The sequence below is a fragment of the Saccostrea echinata genome, unplaced genomic scaffold, assembly GCF_033153115.1.
Source record: "Saccostrea echinata isolate AGI-Se365-2 ecotype Australia unplaced genomic scaffold, CSIRO_AGI_Sech_v1 ptg000002l, whole genome shotgun sequence".
Classification (NCBI taxonomy): domain Eukaryota; kingdom Metazoa; phylum Mollusca; class Bivalvia; order Ostreida; family Ostreidae; genus Saccostrea; species Saccostrea echinata.
In genome coordinates, this window is record NW_026889751.1 from 27,703,720 (window position 1) to 27,728,774 (window position 25,055).

General features: G+C 35.5%; 2 protein-coding genes across 2 annotated transcripts in view; one reads left to right on the forward strand and one right to left on the reverse strand.

Annotated features, from left to right (window-relative positions):
* The window catches only part of LOC133176060 (serine/threonine-protein kinase ATR-like), an 88,848-nt gene that overhangs the window by 21,226 nt on the left and 42,567 nt on the right, over positions 1 to 25,055 (forward strand). The window contains exons 11-32 of the mRNA XM_061311235.1: positions 10 to 118; positions 199 to 299; positions 1,011 to 1,183; positions 8,373 to 8,428; positions 8,769 to 8,850; positions 8,970 to 9,064; positions 9,153 to 9,256; positions 9,366 to 9,461; positions 9,644 to 9,717; positions 9,939 to 10,046; positions 10,565 to 10,700; positions 10,891 to 11,040; positions 12,240 to 12,336; positions 12,557 to 12,631; positions 12,743 to 12,859; positions 17,110 to 17,205; positions 17,557 to 17,658; positions 18,022 to 18,117; positions 18,922 to 19,095; positions 19,332 to 19,417; positions 20,652 to 20,723; positions 20,931 to 21,050. Coding sequence (XP_061167219.1) covers positions 10 to 118; positions 199 to 299; positions 1,011 to 1,183; positions 8,373 to 8,428; positions 8,769 to 8,850; positions 8,970 to 9,064; positions 9,153 to 9,256; positions 9,366 to 9,461; positions 9,644 to 9,717; positions 9,939 to 10,046; positions 10,565 to 10,700; positions 10,891 to 11,040; positions 12,240 to 12,336; positions 12,557 to 12,631; positions 12,743 to 12,859; positions 17,110 to 17,205; positions 17,557 to 17,658; positions 18,022 to 18,117; positions 18,922 to 19,095; positions 19,332 to 19,417; positions 20,652 to 20,723; positions 20,931 to 21,050 — 2,319 coding nt within the window. The remainder of the gene's footprint in view (positions 1 to 9; positions 119 to 198; positions 300 to 1,010; positions 1,184 to 8,372; positions 8,429 to 8,768; positions 8,851 to 8,969; positions 9,065 to 9,152; positions 9,257 to 9,365; positions 9,462 to 9,643; positions 9,718 to 9,938; positions 10,047 to 10,564; positions 10,701 to 10,890; positions 11,041 to 12,239; positions 12,337 to 12,556; positions 12,632 to 12,742; positions 12,860 to 17,109; positions 17,206 to 17,556; positions 17,659 to 18,021; positions 18,118 to 18,921; positions 19,096 to 19,331; positions 19,418 to 20,651; positions 20,724 to 20,930; positions 21,051 to 25,055) is intronic.
* Positions 21,320 to 24,419, reverse strand: LOC133176190 (uncharacterized). Its single transcript, XM_061311353.1, has 2 exons — positions 24,357 to 24,419; positions 21,320 to 23,209 (listed from the first exon to the last, which is right to left on the reverse strand). Exon 2 carries the CDS (start codon positions 23,191 to 23,193, stop codon positions 21,511 to 21,513), a length of 1,683 nt encoding a protein of 560 aa, XP_061167337.1. The 5' UTR covers positions 23,194 to 23,209; positions 24,357 to 24,419; the 3' UTR covers positions 21,320 to 21,510.

Genomic DNA, 25,055 nt, shown 5'->3' on the forward strand with positions numbered 1-25,055 from the left:
TTTTAACAGAAAGGCAGATGAACAGCCTACCCAACAGAAGGCAAAACCACCACACAGATACCTGAGACTGAAATCAAAGATTAAAAAACTAATCAGTAGCTTAAAGGACCCAAACCAGGTAAAGAATGGGGTTAATTTATCACACCACACTGGAACATCATTGGTGGATGTATTTGACCTTTTATTTATTGTATACAGGACAAGCATGCAGAGATTTTGGAGGGGATTCACACAGCTATAAAGGTGATCAGTGTGGGCGTCATGACAAGTTCTGAGGCTTCATCTAACCACAAGAAAATGTAAGTACCTCTACACTAAAGCTAATAAAACAGGGCTTTCATCTTACCACAAGAAAATGTAAGTACCTCTAGACTAGAGTTGATAAAACAGAGGCTTCTTCTAACCACAAGAAAATGCAAGTTCCTCTACACTAGAGCTAATAAAACAGGGCCTTCATCGAACCACAAAAAACGTAAGTACCTCTAGACTAGAGTTAATAAAACTGAGGCTTCCGCTAACCACAAGAAAATGTAAGTTCCTCTCTAAGAAAATGTGAGGTTTTGTGTGGTCTTCAAAGTGTATTGTAATATCCACTTTTTCATGGGGTCAAATATTCCCTGTTTGAGGAATATACATTGGTTTGTGGGGATTTTATTTTGTAATTGATGAAGTGTAACATTGTCTTGATTACAATTGTAACATTTCATGTTGTCTTGATTACAATTGTAATATTTCATGGAGGACATGAATTTCTGGTTTCTTTCTACCAGACAAACAAAAAAAAATAACCCCCACGAAAATAAATGATTTCATAGTAAGTTCCTCTTTAGCTAATAAATGTGAGTCTTCATATAACCAAGAATAAATATGTTATTTTCTAAGCCCCCCCCCCCCCACCAAAAAAAAACACCCAAGTCTTCACCTTCCCCCTAACAATGCAAGTTCTTCTGAAATAGGTTTTTATTATGGAAAGGTTTCAATCTGCTCTATGGTTTTGTTTGTATTATCAGTCTTCCAGAAGATGCAAGCTCTTTGTTGTTATGGTTACCACGTGACCTTGTGGAGAGTGTCCTTGACACCTGGAAGTTGACCTTGCAGTACAGTCACCACTGGAATCCTGATGAACTGAATATAAACACACTGTCTATTGTTAGGTCAATAGTGGCCCTGCTAGACACACAAGGTATTATCTAAAGACTTTTAGAAAGATTAAAAATCCAATACATTGATTCGTAAACTTCATTTTTTGCTGACCAGTCTACCTGTTTACCTTTTACTGCTAAACTTTTTGAATACATTAACATTAATGATAGTTCATTTCTATTAAATGCATGGGTGTTAAGCCATCAGTCTTACAATCAGTCACAATTAATTGTTGGATGTGAAGAAACTGATAATCTCAGATGATTTAATCAGTTAAAATTTCAAAGAAAAGCAATTCACATCTCCTTTTTTGAACCATTATTTTAGCTTCTTAATTCTGTGAGGTATATGTGTTACATACATGTATGAAGAGAATAAATAAATATAGTGTTTGTCACAATTTGTGATAATGGTATGGAAATATTCCCTCGCTGTAACCAAATCTTTGAAAAAGAACAAAGAGTAAGTGCAAACAAGTTTATTATAGTGCTCCAAAAAAAAAATGCAAAGAATATCTGCACACCTCCACACACACACAACACGCACATCTACAACACTCGCACAAATAAAAAAAAAAAAAACAAAAAAAAAACCAAACAAACAAAATAATAATAAACAAAAAAAATAATGATAGTATCAATATACCGACTATAATAGAGTCATACCAGACCCGACAAATGTTTTATTGCCATGTGCGAATAAAATCAAAATCGGAAACACTGACTGGCGAGACCACAGAGGTTGACCCAAGACGTTACCGTATACTGTTCATAGACACACAGTCGTTGGTTACTCATGGAATTACGGTTACAACACTGTCCAAAGGTCGCACGTCCCTCTAGCCTTCAACGCCTTAGTACGTAGAATTTCCTCGAATGTCTCAGTATGCCATAATGTTCATCTGCTACTGTAAACACGCACATACACAGCTGGTCACCTATAATAACACATTATTTAAAGGTCTGGGTTTCCATAGTCGGTAATAAACGCATTCATAAGGAATACTTGAATATGTCGGGTACAATATCTAGTACAAATAAAACTGAACTTAACAAAGTAATGAAATAATAACTTTTTCTTTAAAAAAAAAAAATAACAAAAAAAACCTAGCTAACAAAATATACAGTTCAAACTCACCGCTGCCAAAGTTCTCAAAATTACTCTACTGTCCACACAGGAAAACTTCTCGAACACACACAAAACATTCAGGCCCAAAGCACGTAGCTATTTCTCTCGCGACCACACAGGTCATACAACATTTGTACTTAGGAAGGACACACCTTCTCACTTCTACGGCCTGCTCAGAACTAACTTACACGTAGACAAAATTGTTAAAACCGGTCTGGCAGCCGTGACCAGCTATCCGTAACGACTATACGATGAGAATGAACCTATGGTACACCATAACCAACATAATCAAATTAAACAAAATTGTGACAATACCTCCCCTTTTAAGTTTCAAAATTGGAAATCATATTTTGAGAGTAAACATGAAACAACTATATTTACAAAACATGACGACTCAAAAAATCAGCGCCCACGTTATCAACACCTTTGATAGCATGAACTACAAAATTATAGGACTGCAGAAAGATGGCCCAGCGCATTAACCTACCATTTGAAACTTTTGATCTGTTCAGATACACCAATGGCTGATGATCTGTCTGCAAAAGGAAAGTCCTACCGTACAAGTATGCCTGAAATTTTCTTACAGCCCATACAATAGCTAAGCACTCTTTCTCAATCACAGAATAACTTCTCTCTCTTTCATTCAACTTTCTACTGGCATATGCCACTGGAAACATTTTCTCATGCATTTGCAATAAAACAGCACCTATTCCGTAGTCGGAAGCATCTGTTCTGAGAAAGAAATCTCTTTTAAAGTCTGGGAGTCTCAGAATTGGGGCATGTAACAGTAATGACTTTAAATTCATAAAAGATCTCTCATGTTCATCGCACCATTCAATTTTATTTGGGGTGCCTTTTTTAGTCAAATCCGTCAAAGGACAAGCAACAACAGCAAAATTGGGAACAAACTTACGGTAATAACCAATCAGTCTCAAGAAAGAATGTACCTGTTTCTTGGTTTCAGGACGAGGGGCATTCTTGATTGCTTCAAGTTTGTCATTATTAGGTCGCATTACACCATTTCCAACTGAGTGACCTAAAAAATCAAGTGAGCTAAAACCTATAAAACATTTAGAAGGTTTTGCATTCAGTTTCCCCGACCGTAGTCTTTCTAATAGACACCTAATAGACACCAAATGTTCTTCCCAAGTTTCAGAATGAGTTAAGATGTCGTCAATGAAACTATCGGTATCTTTTAAATCTTTCAACAGAACACGCATCATACGATTAAATGTGGCCGCCGCGTTTGATAAACCGAATGGCATTACTTTGAACCTAAACAAACCATCAGGAGTGACGAATGATGTCAGGTCTTTGTCCTCATCCCTCATAGGAATTTGCCAGTATCCTTTGCAAAGGTCTACTTTAGTAAAATACTTACTTTGTCCAATTCTAGCAAAAATTTCCTCGGGATCAGGCATTGGTTCGGCATCAAACACTGTCACCTTGTTTAGCTTTCTAAAGTCGATGCATATTCTCTTAGAACCATCAGCTTTCTTGGCAACAACAATAGAGCTGGCGTACGGAGATTCGGACGGCTCTATAATGTCCATCTCAATCATTTTCTTGATTTCTTCCCTAACGGAATCACGCAAAGCAAATGGAATTTGATACAGCTTGTTGCGAATAGGATCCGTAGTTGTCAGATGTATCTCATGTTGAGCCAAATGAGTAAGATTAGGTAAATCAGACAAAACATCTTTGAATTCTGATAAAATCTTTTTGACGTCCTCTTGTTGCGATTCAGTCAGATCCGCGTCAACATTCACGTTTTCAAATGTTTCCTTGGCTTCGGAAGGCGGTATCTCTAGAGGGAAATCACTCTCGACTTCTAAATTCTCACCATCTTGAGGTATTTCTTCTTCTATGACAGAGCAAGAACTAAGAACTTCAGGTGAATTTGTTTCTCTTTCAACATACTTCTTCAAAAGGTTAGCGTGGAAAGTCTTGATTTTGCCCTGAACATCAACTTTGTAGTCAGCCATTCCACATTTGGAAACGATGGTAAATGGACCCTTCCATTGCATGAGTAGCTTATTTTTGTCCGTTGGAAGGAGGATTAAAACCTTGTCCTGGACACTGAATGAACGTGAACTTGTTTTCCGATCGTAATATTTCTTATAGCGCTGACTGGACTTCTGTAAGGACTTTCTAGCTAATTCACATGTCTCTTCTAAGCGCTCTTTCAAGTCGATCACATATTGATAAGTGCTCTTGACTTCTGGGTCTTTTAATTCCTTCGTCCACATCTCTCGTAGAACTGTCATCGGTCCCCGGACTGATCGACCATATAATAATTCAAATGGGGAAAAACCCATGCTATCTTGAGGAACTTCGCGGTATGCAAACAATAAAGGTGCTATATACCTGTCCCAGTCTTTGGGTCTTTCAGCAGCCATACGTCTAAGCATTTGTTTAAGTGTTCCATTGAACTTTTCAACTAAACCATTGCAGGCAGGATGGTACGGAGTGGTTGTTAGTTGTGCAATGGAAAGTAGACGACCTACCTCTTTCATAAGGTTAGACGTAAACTGGGTTCCCATATCTGATAAAATCTCCTTAGGAATTCCAAGTCTAGTGAAGAATTCAAACATTGCCTCAGCAACACGTTCCGTCTCAATGCCTTTCAGTGCGACGGCTTCAGGGTACCTTGTACTGTAATCTACCATAGTGAGTACATACCTATTCCCACGATCGGTTGCTGGAAAAATTGGCCCAATCAAATCTACAGCAACTCGCTCAAATGGAGTATCAATGAGGGGCATTGACTCTAGTGGAACTGGGGAGACCTTACCTTTTGGTACGGTTCGCTGACACATGTCGCAGGATCTACAATATCTTCCAACATCTCCTTGTACTCCAGGCCAATAAAAGTTAGACAATACCCTATCCGTTGTCTTTTTAATTCCCAAGTGACCAGACAGTACACAATCATGTGCAAGTTTCATAACTGTAATGCGGTGTGGTGAGGGAACAACAAACTGTCTAAAAATGTTATTGCTACTCACCTTCGGAGACTGAAAATATCGGAACAACAGATCATCTTCAATGACAAACCAAGACACATTCTGTTGTCCTGTGAACTTCCGAACACCAGTCCTTGCATATTCCCGATACTTATCCAGTGTAGCGTCCTCATTTTGTGCAACTCTCATATCATCTACTGAGGTAAAATTGTCAGTGATACTAGTTAACTTCAATGTTTTGTACTTTTCTTTTTCCTTCTGAACTTGATTTCTTGTCTGTACGGCTGAGCCTACCACCAATTCTTGTGTATCGATTTCCACAACTTCGTTGTTATTTCTGCGAGTGTCCCATTTTGGATCAGGGTCTGATGGATCTCTGGCGCCGTCTATATTACCTATGATTAAACCATAGACTGGGTTGTTCATACATAGAGCTTTGACCTTACCTGATATGAACGGTGTATGTATGTTGATGTACGCCTCAGGAACTTTCCGGACAGTTCCGTCAATGAGTACACATTCCACATTCCGCCCTGTCAGCTGGTCTTGAGAAACTAGACTGTGTTTTACTACAACCCCACTGCATCCACTGTCTCGCAGAACCTCCACAGAATGATTACCTACATACCCATCTGAAACTGGCATATTATGACAAACACGACAAGCTCCACCAATAACTGGTAACATATGTCCACAGCGTAATGTTACTTGATTGTTCTGTATACAACAATCTTTTAGTTTATCTGACAAAATGCACAAAGAACCTACATGTTTACCTGATTCAGGGGATTGGTTTCCTAGTTGATTCTCTACCTCAACATCCAATTTCTGGAGCTGTGACTTCGTAGATCGGGAAGTAACCCTTGATGAAGAACCAGAGGTTAACATCGCTGCGCTTTTGTAAGTGTGGGTACGAATTCCTTTCTTAAGCCTGTCAAAACAATCTCTAGCGATGTGTCCAGTTCGACCACACTCATAACACTTTCTATCATTCTTACCTGTACTTGAAAAAGGTTTCTTTTGAACCGTTGTTGATGTTGACCTCACATCATCGGTCGCTACTCGATAATTTGTGCGATCGTAAGAAAATGAAGAAGTGCCATGCGCTTCAATAAACTGTTCTGCTAAACGCGTCATTTCCTTAACATCTTTCGGGTGACGTTCTCGTAAGAAAGTAGCTAAAGTCTTACTACAACTTGAAATAAATTGTTCGCGCAACATAAGATCTTTTAAGCCTTCAAACGTTGATGGGGATATCGCGAGTTCCATCCACCTTTTCAGATAATTGTCTAAACGCGCGAAGAATTGAGGGGGATTCTCCCCTTTTTCTGGCTTGCTACCTCTGAATTTCTCGCGGAAACCTTCTTCAGACAATCTAAACCTCTGAAGCAACGAACATTTGAGCTTATCATAATCAAATGCATCGCCAGGAGATAAACGAGAGTAAACCTCAAGAGCAGTACCTGTAAGCAAAGCACTAAGATTTATTGACCATGTATCCTTAGACCATTTAGCATTTTCTGCAAACCTTTCAAATCTTTGTAGATAAGCGTCAATACAGTCTCTTTGATCATTAAATGGAGGAAGTTTGGGCAACTTAGCACGACTTTGAACAGACACATCAGGGGACATGGGGGTACTTTGATGCTTAGAGTTAATTTCTAATGCTAATGCCTCTGCTTTTGCTCTCTCTAACTGAATTTGTTTTTCCAACAATGCCAAATGATTGTTTGATTCTTTCATTTGCATCTCCATGCTCAACTCTTTTTCTTTTCTCCTAGACTCTTGCTCACATTGCACTATCTGCAAATCAAGTTCTTTCTCTTCTCTTTTCGCCTCTCTTTCCTTTGCTCTCTCCTCTCTTAACAATTTATCTTCTTCAATTTTTCTTTCAGCTCTCTCTTTTTCTCTAACATATTCTAACAACTGATCTCCTTGCAAACCTAACTTTTGCCCAATCTCTACTAATTTCTCTAACTCTTTCTCCATTTTCAAAGTTCAGTTAAATCAGCGTAAGGATAATGTGATCTTAAATATTTCCATCCCGGACGAGCCCCCAATTGTCACAATTTGTGATAATGGCATGGAAATATTCCCTCGCTGTAACCAAATCTTTGAAAAAGAACAAAGAGTAAGTGCAAACAAGTTTATTATAGTGCTCCAAAAAAAAAATGCAAAGAATATCTGCACACCTCCACACACACACAACACGCACATCTACAACACTCGCACAAATAAAAAAAAAAAAAAAAAAAAAAAAAAAAACAAACAAACAAAATAATAATAAACAAAAAAAATAATGATAGTATCAATATACCAACTATAATAGAGTCATACCAGACCCGACAAATGTTTTATTGCCATGTGCGAATAAAATCAAAATCGGAAACACTGACTGGCGAGACCACAGAGGTTGACCCAAGACGTTACCGTATACTGTTCATAGACACACAGTCGTTGGTTACTCATGGAATTACGGTTACAACACTGTCCAAAGGTCGCACGTCCCTCTAGCCTTCAACGCCTTAGTACGTAGAATTTCCTCGAATGTCTCAGTATGCCATAATGTTCATCTGCTACTGTAAACACGCACATACACAGCTGGTCACCTATAATAACACATTATTTAAAGGTCTGGGTTTCCATAGTCGGTAATAAACGCATTCATAAGGAATACTTGAATATGTCGGGTACATTATCTAGTACAAATAAAACTGAACTTAACAAAGTAATGAAATAATAACTTTTTCTTTAAAAAAAAAAAAATAACAAAAAAAACCTAGCTAACAAAATATACAGTTCAAACTCACCGCTGCCAAAGTTCTCAAAATTACTCTACTGTCCACACAGGAAAACTTCTCGAACACACACAAAACATTCAGGCCCAAAGCACGTAGCTTTTTCTCTCGCGACCACACAGGTCATACAACATTTGTACTTAGGAAGGACACACCTTCTCACTTCTACGGCCTGCTCAGAACTAACTTACACGTAGACAAAATTGTTAAAACCGGTCTGGCAGCCGTGACCAGCTATCCGTAACGACTATACGATGAGAATGAACCTATGGTACACCATAACCAACATAATCAAATTAAACAAAATTGTGACAGTGTTAAATATTGTTTTATGTAGAGTGGACTGATCATGAAGATACAATGTGCTGGATATTGTCGTTACCATGGTTACTTGTAAGTACATGTAGATATAAGACCCTAAGCTGTTCAATGTCTCAATTTGAGTTGCATCTAAAACCTCAATATCTTGTGCATGACAGCACTTTGGAAAAACTTTGAGATTTCAGAGAAGAAGTTGAAACTAAAATTTGATTCAAGTCTGCGACTGCCAACTGAATTTGACTTGTACTGAGTATAATTTGACTGATCCATGTCATAGAAACCAAAGTTTAACCATTAAATTGCTAATCAAATCCACTATTTTATTTCCACACAATTTGACTGATCCATGTCATAGAAACCAAAGTTTAACCATTAAATTGCTAATCAAATCCACTATTTTATTTCCACACAGAATGATCCCTCATGGATGGACCTGAAACCAGCAGAGACTAAGACAGTCAGCAAGATCAGTCAAGAAATCTCAGAAAAATTGGGTGAAAATTACTTTTGCAAATACATGCAATTAAGAGCATTTCAGAAATAGAGATTGCTCTCAGGTTTATATCAGATATGTTTGAAGAGAATTTTATCATTGTATCTGTGTTCATTGCAGATAATGAAGTCAGATGTGAGTGTCTTAGAGGGTTGTCTTTGTTGCCTAAAGACGTTTCCCCCCAGTGGAGGGTACATGTGTACCGGCAAGCATGTGTAAGTAACCCAACCCCACATGTAGATATGTAATAAAATGTAACTTAAAAGTATTACAGATTTACAAATGTTACTTCTGTGTTAACAGACAGACTCCGATACTGAAGTGAAAATAGCAGCTGTCCAGTGTCTACCCATGTTACTGGTTCATCTGGGACCAAATGCAAATCACCTGGTTCATGACCTTTTGCTGTATGTTTTTGTTGGTTTTAATCCTTGAGTGGATAACGATGATGAAATCCAATGATATGTTATGAAAAGTTTTTTTGATGTCTCTTTAATACCATTTTTATTATGATAGACCTATGGTCAATAAACCTGATTCTGTGACCCAGGAAGCTTTAGTCTCAATAGCTGGAATTCTGGCCTGTGTCATTTGTAGAAAGGCTGTACTCAGGTGAGTCATTCAGGCCCATTGTTCACAGCAATTATTATTTTGATGTACAGTGGAGCTTTGTTAATCTGAATGCCAATAATCCGGATGATTTGCTTGGGAACACAAGCGACTGGATTAATGAAGAGCATAGAAGCAGTTGTAGAAATTAATGAAGACTTCAACTTCTAACTTTTTTTTTTCAGAAAAGAGAGAAATAAGTTTGCTTTGGTGGATCACTGTCGTAAGATCCAGTGTTTATCTTGTGACAACCTGCTGGGTGGGTATTTTACAAAATCACCGGAGTCACATGACTAATTGCTATCTCTTCCAAAATCAAGTTCTTATTCTCATCAATAATAATGACAGTAATTATAATTTAATAATTATTGTACAAATGAAAGTTGGAAATTTTGTCTAATGTAGATATTAGGAGATTAAATACATTATTAGGTACAGCGGGAAGTTCCCCTATTTTGGTAGATTGATTTCTGTTTTCAGATAAACATGAGAATGCTTCATCAAAAGAGAGACCCAAACTTGTCGATCCAAATATGTTTTCACCTTTCCTGAATCTTATCGGCAGACACAACACTCAAGTGAAACTAAGTCAGTATTTTATTTTTCTTTTTACAAATTAAGATTATGACAATTAAAAGAATTGCAGTTGATGCTATGTACATGTATGAGATAAATATTTGTATAACATTCATCCAAATAAATGTTTTAAATTAATATTGATTGATTAATCGTTTATTGTTTAACGCCGAGTCCGCAATATTTCAGCCATGCTTCGGCGGATATTAGATTAATAAAGGGAATGATAAATTCTACACAACAGCCTATAAATCATTTGTTATACATGTATAATTATGGTATAATTGTGGTCTCATAAAAGCAGTTAGCCTTGCACAATAATATAACCAATTGCTTTAAATCAAACAGAATTATTTAAGAACACTATCCCCATCTGTTTTAAGTAAACAGGCTTAAACATTTAGTGCCATAGGAAAGAAAAAAACAGCATTCAAATTTGACCCTATATACATGTATTTTGAAATTAAACACTTATATTTTATCGAGAAGTAATACATGTATGTAAGACCAGAATCTTTTTCTGTCCTCAGAGCTGATCAACTGTAGTCTAGAGAGAATCTTTGGACACATTGGAGTCCGCTCCAACAACAGTTCTACCATACAGATGTTAAAGACCTGTATGTCCCTCATCCAGGACCCTGACTTTGGGGTCAGAGAACAGTTCAGGTATCACATAGCTTTATATACCCATAAATCTTATATCTTCAAAGGAATAATAGACGATTATATCTAAAGGATACTGCATCCACTTGGCTTTTATTCTTTGAGAATAATGTTAAGACTTGTAAAGTAATTTTGGAACTTTCTTGTACACAAGTGACTGAATGATTCGGATGAATTTATTTTTCTTTTTCAGTAAGATTATAGGCTCCATGGTAGGTGAGGGAAACAGTGACTCCAATCAGCTGATTGTACGCACACTGAAAGAGACACTGGAGTCAGCACGGGTCCAACAGAATGTCAGACTTCAACAGACTGTGATCTTAACAATCGCCCAGATTGGCAGGTAAGTTTTGCTGTGGAATCGTCTTGCTCAAGGGGATCAATGTTTTCATGGATTTCATAGGTCACCCTCACCCATGAACAGGGTTCTCACTAGGATTTTGCTAACTTGAGTTCGAGGACTCAAGATTTCTGAGAAGGTTGCGTCCAAGCTAAATTTGATGCGTCCCAGAAAAATTATGTTGAGTCCCAACTAAATTATTGCAGTATCCTTCCATCGAAACATCACTAAAAATCTTTATCATTTTATCAGTTTGTTTACGCAATATTAACATATTCAAGTAAATAAACTGGTAATGCATTCAAGCATATTCTAACATACAGCGGACGCTTAATCAATTGCCATAAAATTAATTTGGTGTTTATAAATCTAAAATTAACTGTTGCATAATCAACTAGTACCCAAAAGTTGACTGTATACAATCACAGGTGTCATGTGCAATGAGGCGTAACTAATCCTGTCGGTCGTCTGCACTGGGTGAAATTCATGAGATAATCATGCCGCATTGTGTATACAAGCAGTAATTATGGTTTCTTCATGTAGATAACACTCAAGATTCAAAAGTGTTTTTTTTTTTTTATAAAAGCTGCAGTGTGTTTACAGCTGTCGGAGTTTGGCATGCGACACTATTATGACTATGGACTAATAAACATGAAATATCTTATGATCAATCCCTGTTTAAAAAAAAAAAGAAGAGAAATAAGTACAAGAAAAGTTGGATAAACTTTATGATAGTTACAGGAAGGTTTTGATTACGGTAAATATTTCTTTGACAAATCCTAACATCTAAATTCCCCGTTTTCGAAATCACCCGAATTTTCTCGATAACGAGGACACATCCGATCATTAGTCCGCGGACGCATCATTTTTAAGAACCTTGCATCCCGAGTAATTTTGCTGCGTCTAGGACGCAGATTCTTGCGTTAATGAGAACCCTGCATGAATTTACATCACTAGGATTGAGAACTCTGTCACCATATCAGTTTATCAAATCCTGTGTATGTACAAGTTTCCCACAAAAATATGTCCCAGTGAACATATAGTAAAATTTTTGTTGCCCACAAACATTTAACTGCTCATTAGGTGATAAAGTAATCCATGAAATATTGACTGTTTGATTTATTATTACAATTATATGTATGACTTAATCTGTAGACCTGGCAATTTTTAATGGGAACTTTCTGTGTTTTTTCTTACTTTAGGGTAGCAGAGGATGAGTTGTTACTTGTGGTCATCATTAGTTTACTTGAAAACATGCTGTCTAAAGTCCAGTTAATTGCAGCAATAGCATACCAACAGGTAGGCAATATCATAGTGACATTATATCTAACATTGCACTTTTACATTGGGACAGATTTTGAAGGTACCAAAATCATACATGTATTTTAACAAAAAAGTAAATATGCAAGGTTAAACTTGTTGAAAGGATGCTTATAACAAGTGGACTGCAGGATGTATTGACCTTACCATCACATGAATATTTTTGGGCGTTAACAAGTATTTCTTTTCTGATTTTCAGCTTAAATCAGTGGCCAAATACAAGAAAACTAAAACTCAGAATTTGTTTCTCAACTCAAGACAGCAGATTTGTAAGGTAGATAAAGGACTCTCTCATTGTTACAGTATTCTTCATGATTTGAATGCATGTTGTCAACAACATATTACATTTTTGTAGCACTAAAAAAATATCAAATCTGTATTTTAGTTTTTGGTGACGGCAATGTTAGACTCCCAGAAAAGCAATGCTGGCAGATCGGCAGATGAGATATTAAGAGATGTGGCGGATGTTTTAGATTTCAGAGACTGCAAGTCCTTTCTAAAGGTCAGTGATTCTCAATTCAGATAAACTTGTGGTGCTTAACTTGAATTTCTTTTTATGCCCTTGTAATCGAAGCTAGGGCTTTCATGGTTCACTTCTGTATTTCTTGTGACAAGAGCTTTCTTTGGGTACCAACATATTTGACCTTTAGACCTTGACCTTGATGTTTGGAATACTTTTGAAAGATTTTTACCAAACTTTAACACTGGCCATAAGTTCTGAATGCTTAGTGCTAGGGCTTTCATATTTCATGTGCTTTTCTTGTAACAAGACTTTTCCTTATGTACCAACATTATTGACTTCTTGACTATGACCTTGGACTTTAACCTACATTTGAAAAACTTTAAACCTTGGCCATGAGCTACCATACAGGGGTATCAGTGTTTCACAAACACATCTTGTTTTACTTAATATCTCACTTTGTGGTATCCTCACTATTAATAGCTGTATGTCTTGATAGAAACAAGCTTAGACTGAAAATCTTGAAAGGAATTTAATGCATATACAGTACAGCTCACGAGTATTTTCCGGAAAACACCGGCCACGGTGGACCCTTGGTCCACGCTTTTGCGTGGACTTTGAAAAATGTCGGTGTCTTTGATGTTCGTTTTCAGCGCAAAGCTGGCACACGGTGCGACACGGTGTGAACACGGTGGGACACGGTGCGTTTGCTCCATGAAACTCCGTGCTGGTTAATCAACGTTAAGTGGTTTGAAATGACTTTAAAATAATTCATTGAAGATTTTAGAATAAAAATCATTGAAATGCATATCATCCGCAGCGTGCATTTTCCTACTTTCGATATTGTACTGACGTGTCAATGAATTTAACAAAGACAGAATTTTATCATGCAGTCAGCAATCTTGTGTTATTTGGAAGATATCTTCTTAAAGATTATTTTGTTTGTAAAACAAAAGCTAAACCTAAATTTAAAAAAAAAATTAGAAAGGAATATTCTGCATTTGCACTATGCTCAGGAAATCAATGTGGAATTGTCAATTGATTATCTTATCCGACGTACTTTTTTTTTAAATTATAAATTACTGTAGAAACTGTTGTATATGTTAATAATTACTACATCAAAATACGACACAGAAAATATATTGTTTAATTTGATTTTAATCGGATGAAAAAAAAAGTTATGAAAAGATTGACTTAAATTTCCGTCCCGTAATGGAACCCATATTGAGATGAGACCCGATGTAGTCTCTGTGTAATGAGTAAATCTCTGCCCAGGCCATCAAAAAATATGAAATGTTGATATTCAGGTATTGAAGATGCCCCACTTTTTCATCTGTGTCTGTTTGTAATTGTTCAGAATTATGTGTAAAATAAAAACCTTAATATTTAACTTGCATTTTGTGTACAGATCGAAGCATTATGGGCACAATATTTTTCACAAAACTTGTCGCCAAGAATAATCACAATATGTAAACGATAAGACGTAAAACGTTATAATTATGCTCAACAATTGTCAATGACGTCGATAATGGAAAAAATTTCGAATGATACTATTCAGTGAAAATGATATTTCTGCAATATGTTCTATGTTAAACAATGATGTAAAAAGCCAAACAGTTTTCTTCCGTAACGTGTATGAAAAAAAAGTCTGCTATAATTGTTAAATAAATGCGTTCACTGCCTAACTAAGCATATGCGTAGGAGATATGAAAAACTAGATTGAAGATTTTATATTTTACTAGTACCTAGCGTAGATTTTTCAAACCATTAAATAAAAGCAAGCATACTGTATATGTGCTCTTCCTACGTTTAATAACAGCCCCCCCCCCTTTTTCATAATGAGTTTTATGGATAATTTCTACACAGACATGTTAAAAAAAGATCAATATTTACATATGCCTATTTATTGTATTACCTGTCCTTTTTAAGGATTTATTCTAATCCTTTTCAAAAATAGCATTTTAATGATAAATTATAAAATCAACGAAAGAGAGACAATTTTACGACATGGAGAGTTATGATTTCTTTTTTCTTCATTTTACCAGTACATGTAAGTTATGTTACAGTATATAACGACTTTATATAATCTAGATACAGTTGAATAATATTTGAATAATATTCGTTTGTAACTGTAACTTCTTTTTAAAAAATATGTTGCTGTACTAAAAATTCTATAAACAATTAAATAAATAGTTGTTTATTTTTCAAGTTCCAATTAACTTCCCGACAAGTGTACATGTAAGTTTCGAAGCCAGTTGGGGTGTATAGTATACACTCGTCTAGAGTTTCAACATGTGAATAATGTCCCAAGGCCACAGCAACTGAATGTCCCAATATATTTTTCTTCTGAACAGGTGTGAAATATATTAGCCAAGGAGTGACTCCATATATACACGAAAAGTTTCTGCAATTCATCGATATCCGGTATTTGATTGACAGGTAGAGCACGTGGATTCCGTATGTGATGGTTGAACTTGTACCTAAATTGCACCGATTCTTTTTTGTTTCGATTAATAAAAACTGGAGGTGAACTATGATTTCTTTAAAAAAATAAGAGAGATACATTATATGTATATGAAAAAAACAACAACAAAAAACAGAAGGATGAACCTGAAAGTAAAATCTCTCTCTCTCTCTCTCTCTCTCTCTCTCTCTCGTATCTTAACATTATAAAATATGGAATTCAAAATAATTTTTAATTATTACGAAAAAAGTGAATAGTATATAATTTGTAATAGAATTTTTAAAATGCTGCATTGGCAGTTCAAGCGATTTTTTTTTTACTTTTCGTACTGATCATAGAAGATTAAGTAGTAATAAAAAAAATACCCAGATAGAAATACTGACACTTTACATATTCGACAGAAATAAACGTTCAAACATTGAATTTTTTACATTTATGTCTCTTAATGTCAAGTTTAATCAATGGATGCATACAACTGCTTGATTTTCATGTGAATTTGCCGACTGTACGACTACCAAACTGCGTATAAGATTTTTTAGTGAATGCTACGTGTTTTGTTTTGTTTTTTCTTGCATGTACATGTACTTTTTCTTCCTCACATGTAGCAACTTAGTATCTTCATTGATAAGTGGTCTACACTTTTTATTTTAATTATTTCTGCAAAATAAGACTTTATTCATATACCGTATGAATATCATAATATACTGACTCGACATTTTTTTTCACTATTATTATTTACGATGTAGTGATCAGATGATGCTAAATTAGTTATCTGATATCATAGGTATTATTTGTAAATGCCTTTACTGTCAAATTGATACCTTTAATACCATATTATTTCACAGAGAAAATAACAACTTAAATTATCGATCCGTATCTATGTTTGGCATTGAATAATTATTAAGTTCAAAGACCATGTACTTGTACTTGGATTTGTACCTGCGCACTTATAGCATACGTCAGAAATATATTAATTTGCACAATCGACATGTGGTTGTTTTTGTTTTCAAATGAATATGAAATATAAATTCAACAGAAATCAAAACAAATTTATTCAATTGATATATACATGTATACCGTCAACGGTGAACCAAAGTCTACACTGAACGCCGCTGTTATGTTATGACCTTACATGTGTGATAGTGAGCTGTTTGAATTAAATAATTTTTCATTTACTATTTCTTTCTAGCAATTAAACCAACATACCTATGGTTTCAATTCTAAAATTATTTTTATAAACAAACCATTTTCTTCCGTAATTTTTTTGCACGCTGGAACACGGAGGGTCACCCGATGAAACGGTAATGTCCACGGTGCGACACGGTGCGTCTTTGGTGTAATCGCAATATACGCACACGGTGGAACTCCGTGTACACGGTGTAACACGGGGTATTTTCCACCGTGTGTTTTCCACGGTGGGGTGGAAGAAACTCGTGAGCTGTACTGTATACATATATACTAACAAATGTCAAAACATTAACCACAAAGGAAATGTGGTTTACAGTATATATTACTGTTTATATTTTAGCAAGTTTAATAAAAAATTATCAAAAATTGTTCAAAAATTCTCACAAATGATATTCAAGCTTTAGGTTACCGGGAGGTATATTTGAATGTAAATTGGCAGTGATAATGAAAGAATTTTCAAACAGTTTTATCTAAAGCCCTAAATGTGAATCCTGCTTGATAATTGCCTGTACACAAAAAAGGCAGATACATTGTATATAAGTTTGTTGCATTTTCATCTGCAAGAGTTTAACGGTGTATTTTAAACGCAGTAATTCATGAATGCATCATTTACATTGTCTGTGTATTTTTTGTATAACAGGCTGCTGGGAAGTGTATGATCCCTCAGTTTGTCAGTACAGCGTCATCAGAAGCTTCCTCACTCATCAAAATGATAGCCACCATCCTAGATCTACCAGTAAGTATTTGTACTAAAAAAAAATTTGTGTCCTGCCATCCAAATCTACAATTAAGTCTCTGTTCTATAGATATATTGCACCATTCTAGACCTGATGGTAAATCTGTTTAATAGATTCCTCATTAAGTTATACATGTATATAAAATGGAGATGTTCTACAGAAACGAGAAGTATCAAGCGTTTTTAACTGATATTTAGAAATTAAAGTTTAAAAGTAAAAAGAGTTTGCCTATGTTGCATTGCAAAGTTGCTTAAACAGCCAGAAACTGACATTTTACAGTTTTATACAATATGTTTGCACCATGAAGGATCTGTGGTAATATTTATAATAATAAACCATTAATGTTACAGAGTCGTATGAAGCTACTTCTGGAGAACATTAAGTATGTGTTTGCATACCTCGTCTGTTTCTGTCAGCGCAGTGAGATGGAGCGAGCCATCATTTTCCTTCAGGTCAGTGAGGTGTTATATTCCATTTGTTCACCTTTTAAAACAGTTCATGTTCAAATAAATCATTTTGACTGGATTGTTTAGGCATGGAAAGGCTATGAATTCTTTCTACGTAAACATATTTTATGTAAATTATTTGATTTTACATGAATATTCCTGGAAATTGGTGAGAAGATTCACATGTACATGAAAGTGAATGCTCTGATCTAACAAATTTTAACACATAGCTGTTGTACATTGTAAATGATCATTATACAGTATATTATATTTTTACATTAGCTTTACTTAAAAAAAATCCTTTGTTTTGAAAATGAATATTTATTCTATGGAGATACTGTATATAATGATTTTGCAACATTTTAACAGAATGAGACTGACCTTGAACTTGCCCAGCTGTTGAGGATGAATTTCCAGGTGGTTCATCAGGAACTCCTCCTGTATCTCAGCACCCACTATAACCAGGTACTGGAGTTTTTACCTCTTTATTACAGCAGTGCATTGTACATACACTTTTGATTGAATGTAATGAGTAAGGGGGTGGGATGAATGTAATGAGTAAGGGGGTGGGATGAATGTAATGAGTAAGGGGGTGGGATGAATGTAATGAGTAAGGGGGTGGGATGAATGTAATGAGTAAGGGGGTGGGATGAATGTAATGAGTAAGGGGGTGGGATGAATGTAATGAGTAAGGGGGTGGGATGAATGTAATGAGTAAGGGGGTGGGATGAATGTAATGAGTAAGGGGGTGGGATGAATGTAATGAGTAAGGGGGTGGGATGAATGTAATGAGTAAGGGAGTGGGATGAATGTAATGAGTAAGGGGGTGGGATGAATGTAATGAGTAAGGGGGTGGGATGAATGTAATGAGTAAGGGGGTGGGATGAATGTAATGAGTAAGGGGGTGGGATGAATGTAATGAGTAAGGGGGTGGGATGAATGTAATGAGTAAGGGGGTGGGATGAATGTAATGAGTAAGGGGGTGGGATGAATGTAATGAGTAAGGGGGTGGGATGAATGTAATGAGTAAGGGGGTGGGATGAATGTAATGAGTAAGGGGGTGGGATGAATGTAATGAGTAAGGGGGTGGGAAATTTTGTTGGTACAGATACATGTACATGAAGTTTCTTAAGGGAGAGATTAAAAATTATGATTGGAATAATTTTTGATGCTAGTACATTGCAGTAGTTATAGAAATGAAATATTTCAATACTGTAAATAAATTAAGAAAAGGCTGTAAGATTGCTGCTGATTTTTGTGTTATTGAAGGTATTTAATGGACTGCGACATCTCTCCACCTATGATCACAATTACACGGGTCCCAAAGACATCAAGACTTCAGAACAAATGGCTGACTACCTACAGCCCAGACTTCTAGGAGTCATCGCATTTTTTGACTTCCAGCTACTCAACGCCAGCACCCCACTGTCCGACAAAAAACTGGTAAGTTGTAGTGTTGTAGGATTTATCTCTATTTGAAACCCAGTTAAAGTTAATTTTAGAATAAAAGTCGAGGTTTTGTATTGCTCTCGAGAACCTGTGGGTGACATACACTTGTTTCTTGAAGTTTTAAATTGTTTAAATATGATGCAAAATTTACCAGACAAGCTGTTTCTTTTTGTTCTAACTGTTCATTTTTATTCCAAGTAAATGTGAAGTAATTTTGGTTTTTGTTGTAGACAATGGAAAGCCTGACAGCCATTATTAAACTGATGGGGAAGAAACACATAGGAACAATCCGCCATAAAGTGATCGGGACCTTGAGGTAAGTGTGACATTATAACTTACAGATTTTAGACTAGTTGTTATTTATACCTGTCTGATTTGTATTGATGTTGACTGCTTTGACTAATGAAAAACAGGACATTATGTAAGGTAAATTAATTTATTGTATCCAATGTAAGCATGTAAAATAACTACACACTACAAATATTAACAATTCAATTTGGACAACTGTTCTGCAATTACAAATTTAATACGAGTTATTCCCCTTTAAAACACAAATTGGAACAAGGGGGATGAGATCAAATTACATTTAATAAAAATTATCCCCCTTTAGTAAACAATACACTTCGAGGATGAGATACAGAAGTACATTTTCTAAAAAGTTATCTCCTACATACTAAAACCTTAAAACTTAGGGAATGAGATACAAAAATTTGACAAAAATTAGTAATGAATTGACCTTCATACAGTTTCCCTGATTGATTATTATTTATAGGGGAATAGAAATTGTGATCCCCAAATCTGTGCGTTGGTCGAATTCCCTAGGTTTGAAGAATCCATTGAGTTCTTAGTCCGACATCTTGATGTGAAGTTTCAAAGAAATTGGAAATTTCCAGTGATGAACACAAAAATTCAGTTATAAAGTACACATCTATACAATAATTACATAATATGCATTCACATCCAGTGGTGAAATATATCTACATGATTTGGCAAGGAAAAAACGGTATAAAAGGCTTGAAATAAGGTAAGCAACACAGATATTTTGGAAGCAAACACCAGCAACGAATTTGATGTAAGCAATGATGTCACAAAAGGATCCAAAGTGAGGCTGGGTTAAGTAAGATAGCGGGTGTAGAGGGGCTCAAAGGATAATTAATCAGGTTGTAACAAGATAAATAAATTTAATACATTATGATTGAAACATGAAGACAAAATACTTCTATAAACAAAAATTATATGCTTAATTTTTATTGAGTTAATAATCCCTGAAAATTTATTTCTATTTGTAAAGCTCTCTGTTTCTAATGACTTTCATGATAATCTTTAAAATTTGAATAAACCTAATTTATTCCATCTGATTTTATTTCTTTACAAATAAATAAATTTCATCATGCAAAAAAAAAAAAAAAAAATTGTATTTTGTGACAAACGTTAAATTTGGATATATCTTCTAAATGGAAAAATAATTTTGGTATAAAATTTTGTCATGTGTGGTCATGTTTAACTAGATTTTGACATGGATGTTTATAGTTTTGTTTGGTTCTCTACAGGATTGGACTCCAGTTTACAGATCGACAGTTCATTGAGATTATTTGTCGAGCCTGGAACTGTTTTGTAAAGAGGTAATGTACACTGAAAGAGTACTGTAAAAATTGATAAGTAAAAATGTTCTTTAAGATTGCATGTTCTTCTTAGACATTAGAATTTAATTGTTTTGGTTATATCATACATGCTGAAACTTACTTGATGCATTTAAAGCAGGATCAAATTTCTCAGCTGTGAATTTATATCTATTGGAAGAATATGCCTAGTTTTGATTTTTTTTTTAGCCTAGAGTTGCCTTTCCTTGGACAAATGATGTCACAGATTATTGCTACTCTTCTGCCACTTCTGGAACACCTGCCCAAACAAGTCGCAGAAATCATCAACTTCATCATCGTAGATAACAGGTAGGAATTTTATATAGAGGTACTGAATGTACTTGGTCCCCTTTTCTTTTCCCCTCTTTTTAACTCTCAAAACATTCTTCTATACTTCCTAAGCAATTTTTCTGATTTCAATCCATCCCTTCTTTTCAGAGGAAATTTCAACAGATTTGCACACTTTTACATTGATCTTGTACAAGATGTATACTAAAAGTAAAAAAAAAATTGTATTCAAATTTTGCATAAATATTGAATGTGATATATCTGTAAATTAAAAGAAATTTATCATATATAGTTACATGTGCTAACATCTTTTAGACTATGCATCACAATAATGGATTTTACTGATAATTGATTTTCTTCAATAGTTTTAGTTTTCAGTTAATATGTGATTCACAGATACATTCATTTACTTAAATTGCACACAATAAACTGACATTAAAATGTTTGCTTTCATTATCCTTAATCTACACAGTGATGTATTTCACTGCAGATATTTGATTTTCTTCACTTGTCTATTTCCATCCTGAGCAACAAACAGATTGTCATTTGTATCTGTACACAGTCCCCGGGGTTGACTCAGTCCACAGTCTATGTAACGGAGGAACTGTCCATCCTGGTCTATGATGTGGACACAGTGATTGTAATCATCAGCTGTAAGGATGTGACTCTGACTGTCTGTGGTGATTCCTCGTGGATTGAATGGTTTGTTCTTTGGAGCAGGAGTATGTCCAGTGTACCTGAATCTCAGTTTCCCGGCCTGATTGACCACCACTACTGCTTTAGCTCCAATGTCAGACACACAGATATCCAGGTTCCTGTTCTCAGTTATGTAACAAAGACCAGATGAATAGAGAGGTTTACCTTTATCATCAAACTGAATGGTTTGTTTCTCTGTGGAGTCAGAGTAACAGACAACTTTTGTTTGTGTGTAATCATCATTTTCCATGATAACCAGGAGGTCACCAGAGGAGGTACTACAGACACCTGTAGGTATCCAGTTCTGTAGTCTGATCACCTCCTCTATCTTCTCATTCTTCACAATGTTCACAGTTCTATAACCATACTCAGTATAAACTAGATCTCCACTTTTTGTCACTGCTATGTTACATGGCTCATACCCTGACTTGGTTCTGATTGACTTGAGTAGTGATCCTTGATTGATACTGAAGAGTTTCATGGTGCTGTCACCTCCACTTGTCCAGATTTCTTCATCACTCAGACAGGCCACACTGTTAAGGCATTGATACCCAGTGTTTATGGTGGTAACAGTCTCTGGTTGATCAAGCAGCTGTTTGACTGGAGGAGAGGATCCAGCTTCTGGTGATTTCTGTGTTGTCTTCATGCTGTAGGCATATTTATCTGATGTTAAAGAACTGGATGATAAGGTTCCAAATAGTTTACAAAGTTCTTTTCCTTGGATTTTTCCTGGAATGAATCTAGGTAAAGATGGTGCTAATTTGTTTGGAAGATTTCTGTATATATTTACACTGGAGGTGACACTAAATAGTTTTGATAAGTCATTAGTGTCTATAGCCATATCAGCTGAATTAATTTCATCTTTGATGTCAGACATTGTCTTGTTTATTTCATCCAGATGTTTCTGTAGAGTTTGTAGCTGTGTGTTTTTCATCTCATCAACTTCAGCTTTAAGTTTCTTGACAAGTTTGTCAATTTCTCTGTGCCAGTCCTCTCCATGTTTTGTTATGGCTGTTGAGAGATCTCCATATTCCTTTTCTAACTGACTCATTCTGTTTTGTACATCAGAGGCAATGTCCTGGTAGGTTGGATAAATTGTTTCATATAACTCAGTTCGTTCTTTGTTGATTTTAACCTTTTTTTCATCCACAACTTTCAAGATTTCTGATATCTTATGACCTAGATGTTGATCAGATGCAATGCACTTAATGCATACAGGAATGTCGCATTGATTACAGTACATTGTACATTGTTGTTTATTATGTGATGTACATCCAGGGTAGAGGGGAGTGGATTTCCTGGCCTGAAATTTGATGACTCTGTGGTCCTTGGATTCATCAGATATCATGTGTTCTCCCACACAGGCCTTACACAGGTTGACAAGACATGTATCACAGTGCATCTGTACCACAGCAGTCTCACACAGGTCACATCGCATCACGTCCTGGGCACTGGTACGGGGGTCCATTATTAAACTTGTGACTCTAAAGTATAAATAGATCTATGTTAAGTCTGAATATTCCAACAGGACATCAATACAGTAAAATTAAAACTAGTGATGTTGAGAATGTTTACACGAGTTACTGAGAAAGATGACAATAAAATCAAAAATATTGTACAAATCTCTAGAAGTATTAAGAGGCAGTCCACCAGAAAACCAGGCAGTATTGTATTAATAGGCGGCACATCAAATATGACGAATATTTGATATTTTAATAATTTAATTCTGGTTATAATGCGGTATTTGATTGGATAAAAAATTTACTTTATATCGTATAAATTGGGTTGCCTATGTCACAATGGCTTGCGTCAAAAACGTATCGATCCGCCTGATACGTTACATTTTAATTTTGAACAATTTGAAGTCATTTTTTAAGGACAGTCATCTTTTTTTTTCTTACACTAAATGAATGAAAATTAAATTATAAGGAATGAAATTAATAGCTACCCAATTTATATGGTATACAGTGGGTTGGAACAGTTTATGCTTTTTATAAACCGCTTCGCAGTTTATAATGCGTAAACTGCCCCAACCCACTGTATACCGTATAAATTGGGTAGCTATAAAATTCATTCCTTAATTGAAAATGATATTAATGTAGTCCAACGTCATTCTCTGGTCACTTCATTATTACATAAATTCAATAACTCTAAAAGTCTTTAGGGTGGGAGTGTTCCAGACCCCCCTCACCTCCCTCCCCAGCCTGCACTTTACTTGACCAGAGTATGGCTTGTTGTTTATATATGAGCTCACTGAAAAGTTGCCACATCAACCTTTAGTCTTCCAAAGTGTTGTGATGTAGAGGTTGTTAGAGTTTAAAAGACTGTCATTCTGAAAATGTCATGTAAGTGTAGGTCAGATGTTCTGAGTTTTGACATATGTTTCATTTATTCTCTTTACTGTACTTGAAAAAATGGTTATCAATTACAGCTGAAAACAACGAAGGATTACAACATGTCTAAACTCATAAACAACACTTGTCTTGGGTTTTCATGTGCATGTATTTAAAATCCAACAATATTTTTTTTTCAAGTTATCCTTTATTGTTAGCAAAATATCCATAGTAATTCAATACTTTAAAGTTATATAGCGTGGTAAATATCAAGATTTTAAAGTCAAATAAACATTACCTGGTGTAAGACAGTAAAATGGCTGCCGACTTGTCAATGACTGTTGTTGTGTATTAAGGTCACATGACCCACATACCTGTGTTATCTACCTGTCAGGTATTTTACTTCCTGGTCCATATATGGAGTGGAGATTTAAATTCTGTCACTTTGAACTGTGGCTTATTGTTCAAGCTTTAATTGTAAAATCCACCTGTGACGTCACTCCTTTGTTTGAGCGCTCCATTATTTTTCAGGAATGGAGAGTTGCAAACTACATTGAAAACGGAATTTATTATGTTCTTTTTCTCCTTCCCATGCCTCTTGCGAGGAAAGAACTTAGAAAATGTTATCAAGTTTATTTTCGCATTAAGAAAATAAATGTACAACTGTCGAGAATCGAACCCGGTACCCTCACCTTCGGAGTGGGCTTCTCATTTTACTGTGCTATCGAAGCTGTCACCGGAATAGAATAACTTCAGTACACTTTTTTTCGCCTTACTTTCTATATATAAATTAAATACTACTAATATGTAATGTATATTTACAGTGTATCAAATAAATATTCTTTATTATATATTAACAAAAATAAATACAAGCATTTTAAAAAGGTTGGATTTTACGCGGGTTAATATACTCGTAGCGCTCCATTCCTTAAAAGCAATGGGCCTCGGCACCTTCGGGGCCTCGGCTCCATTACTTTTAAGGACTCGTACATTAACC

Coding starts and splice junctions, on each gene's coding strand:
- LOC133176190 (XM_061311353.1), bottom strand. CDS start 23,193: ATGGACCCCCGTACCAGTGCCCAGGACGTGATGCGATGTGACCTGTGT.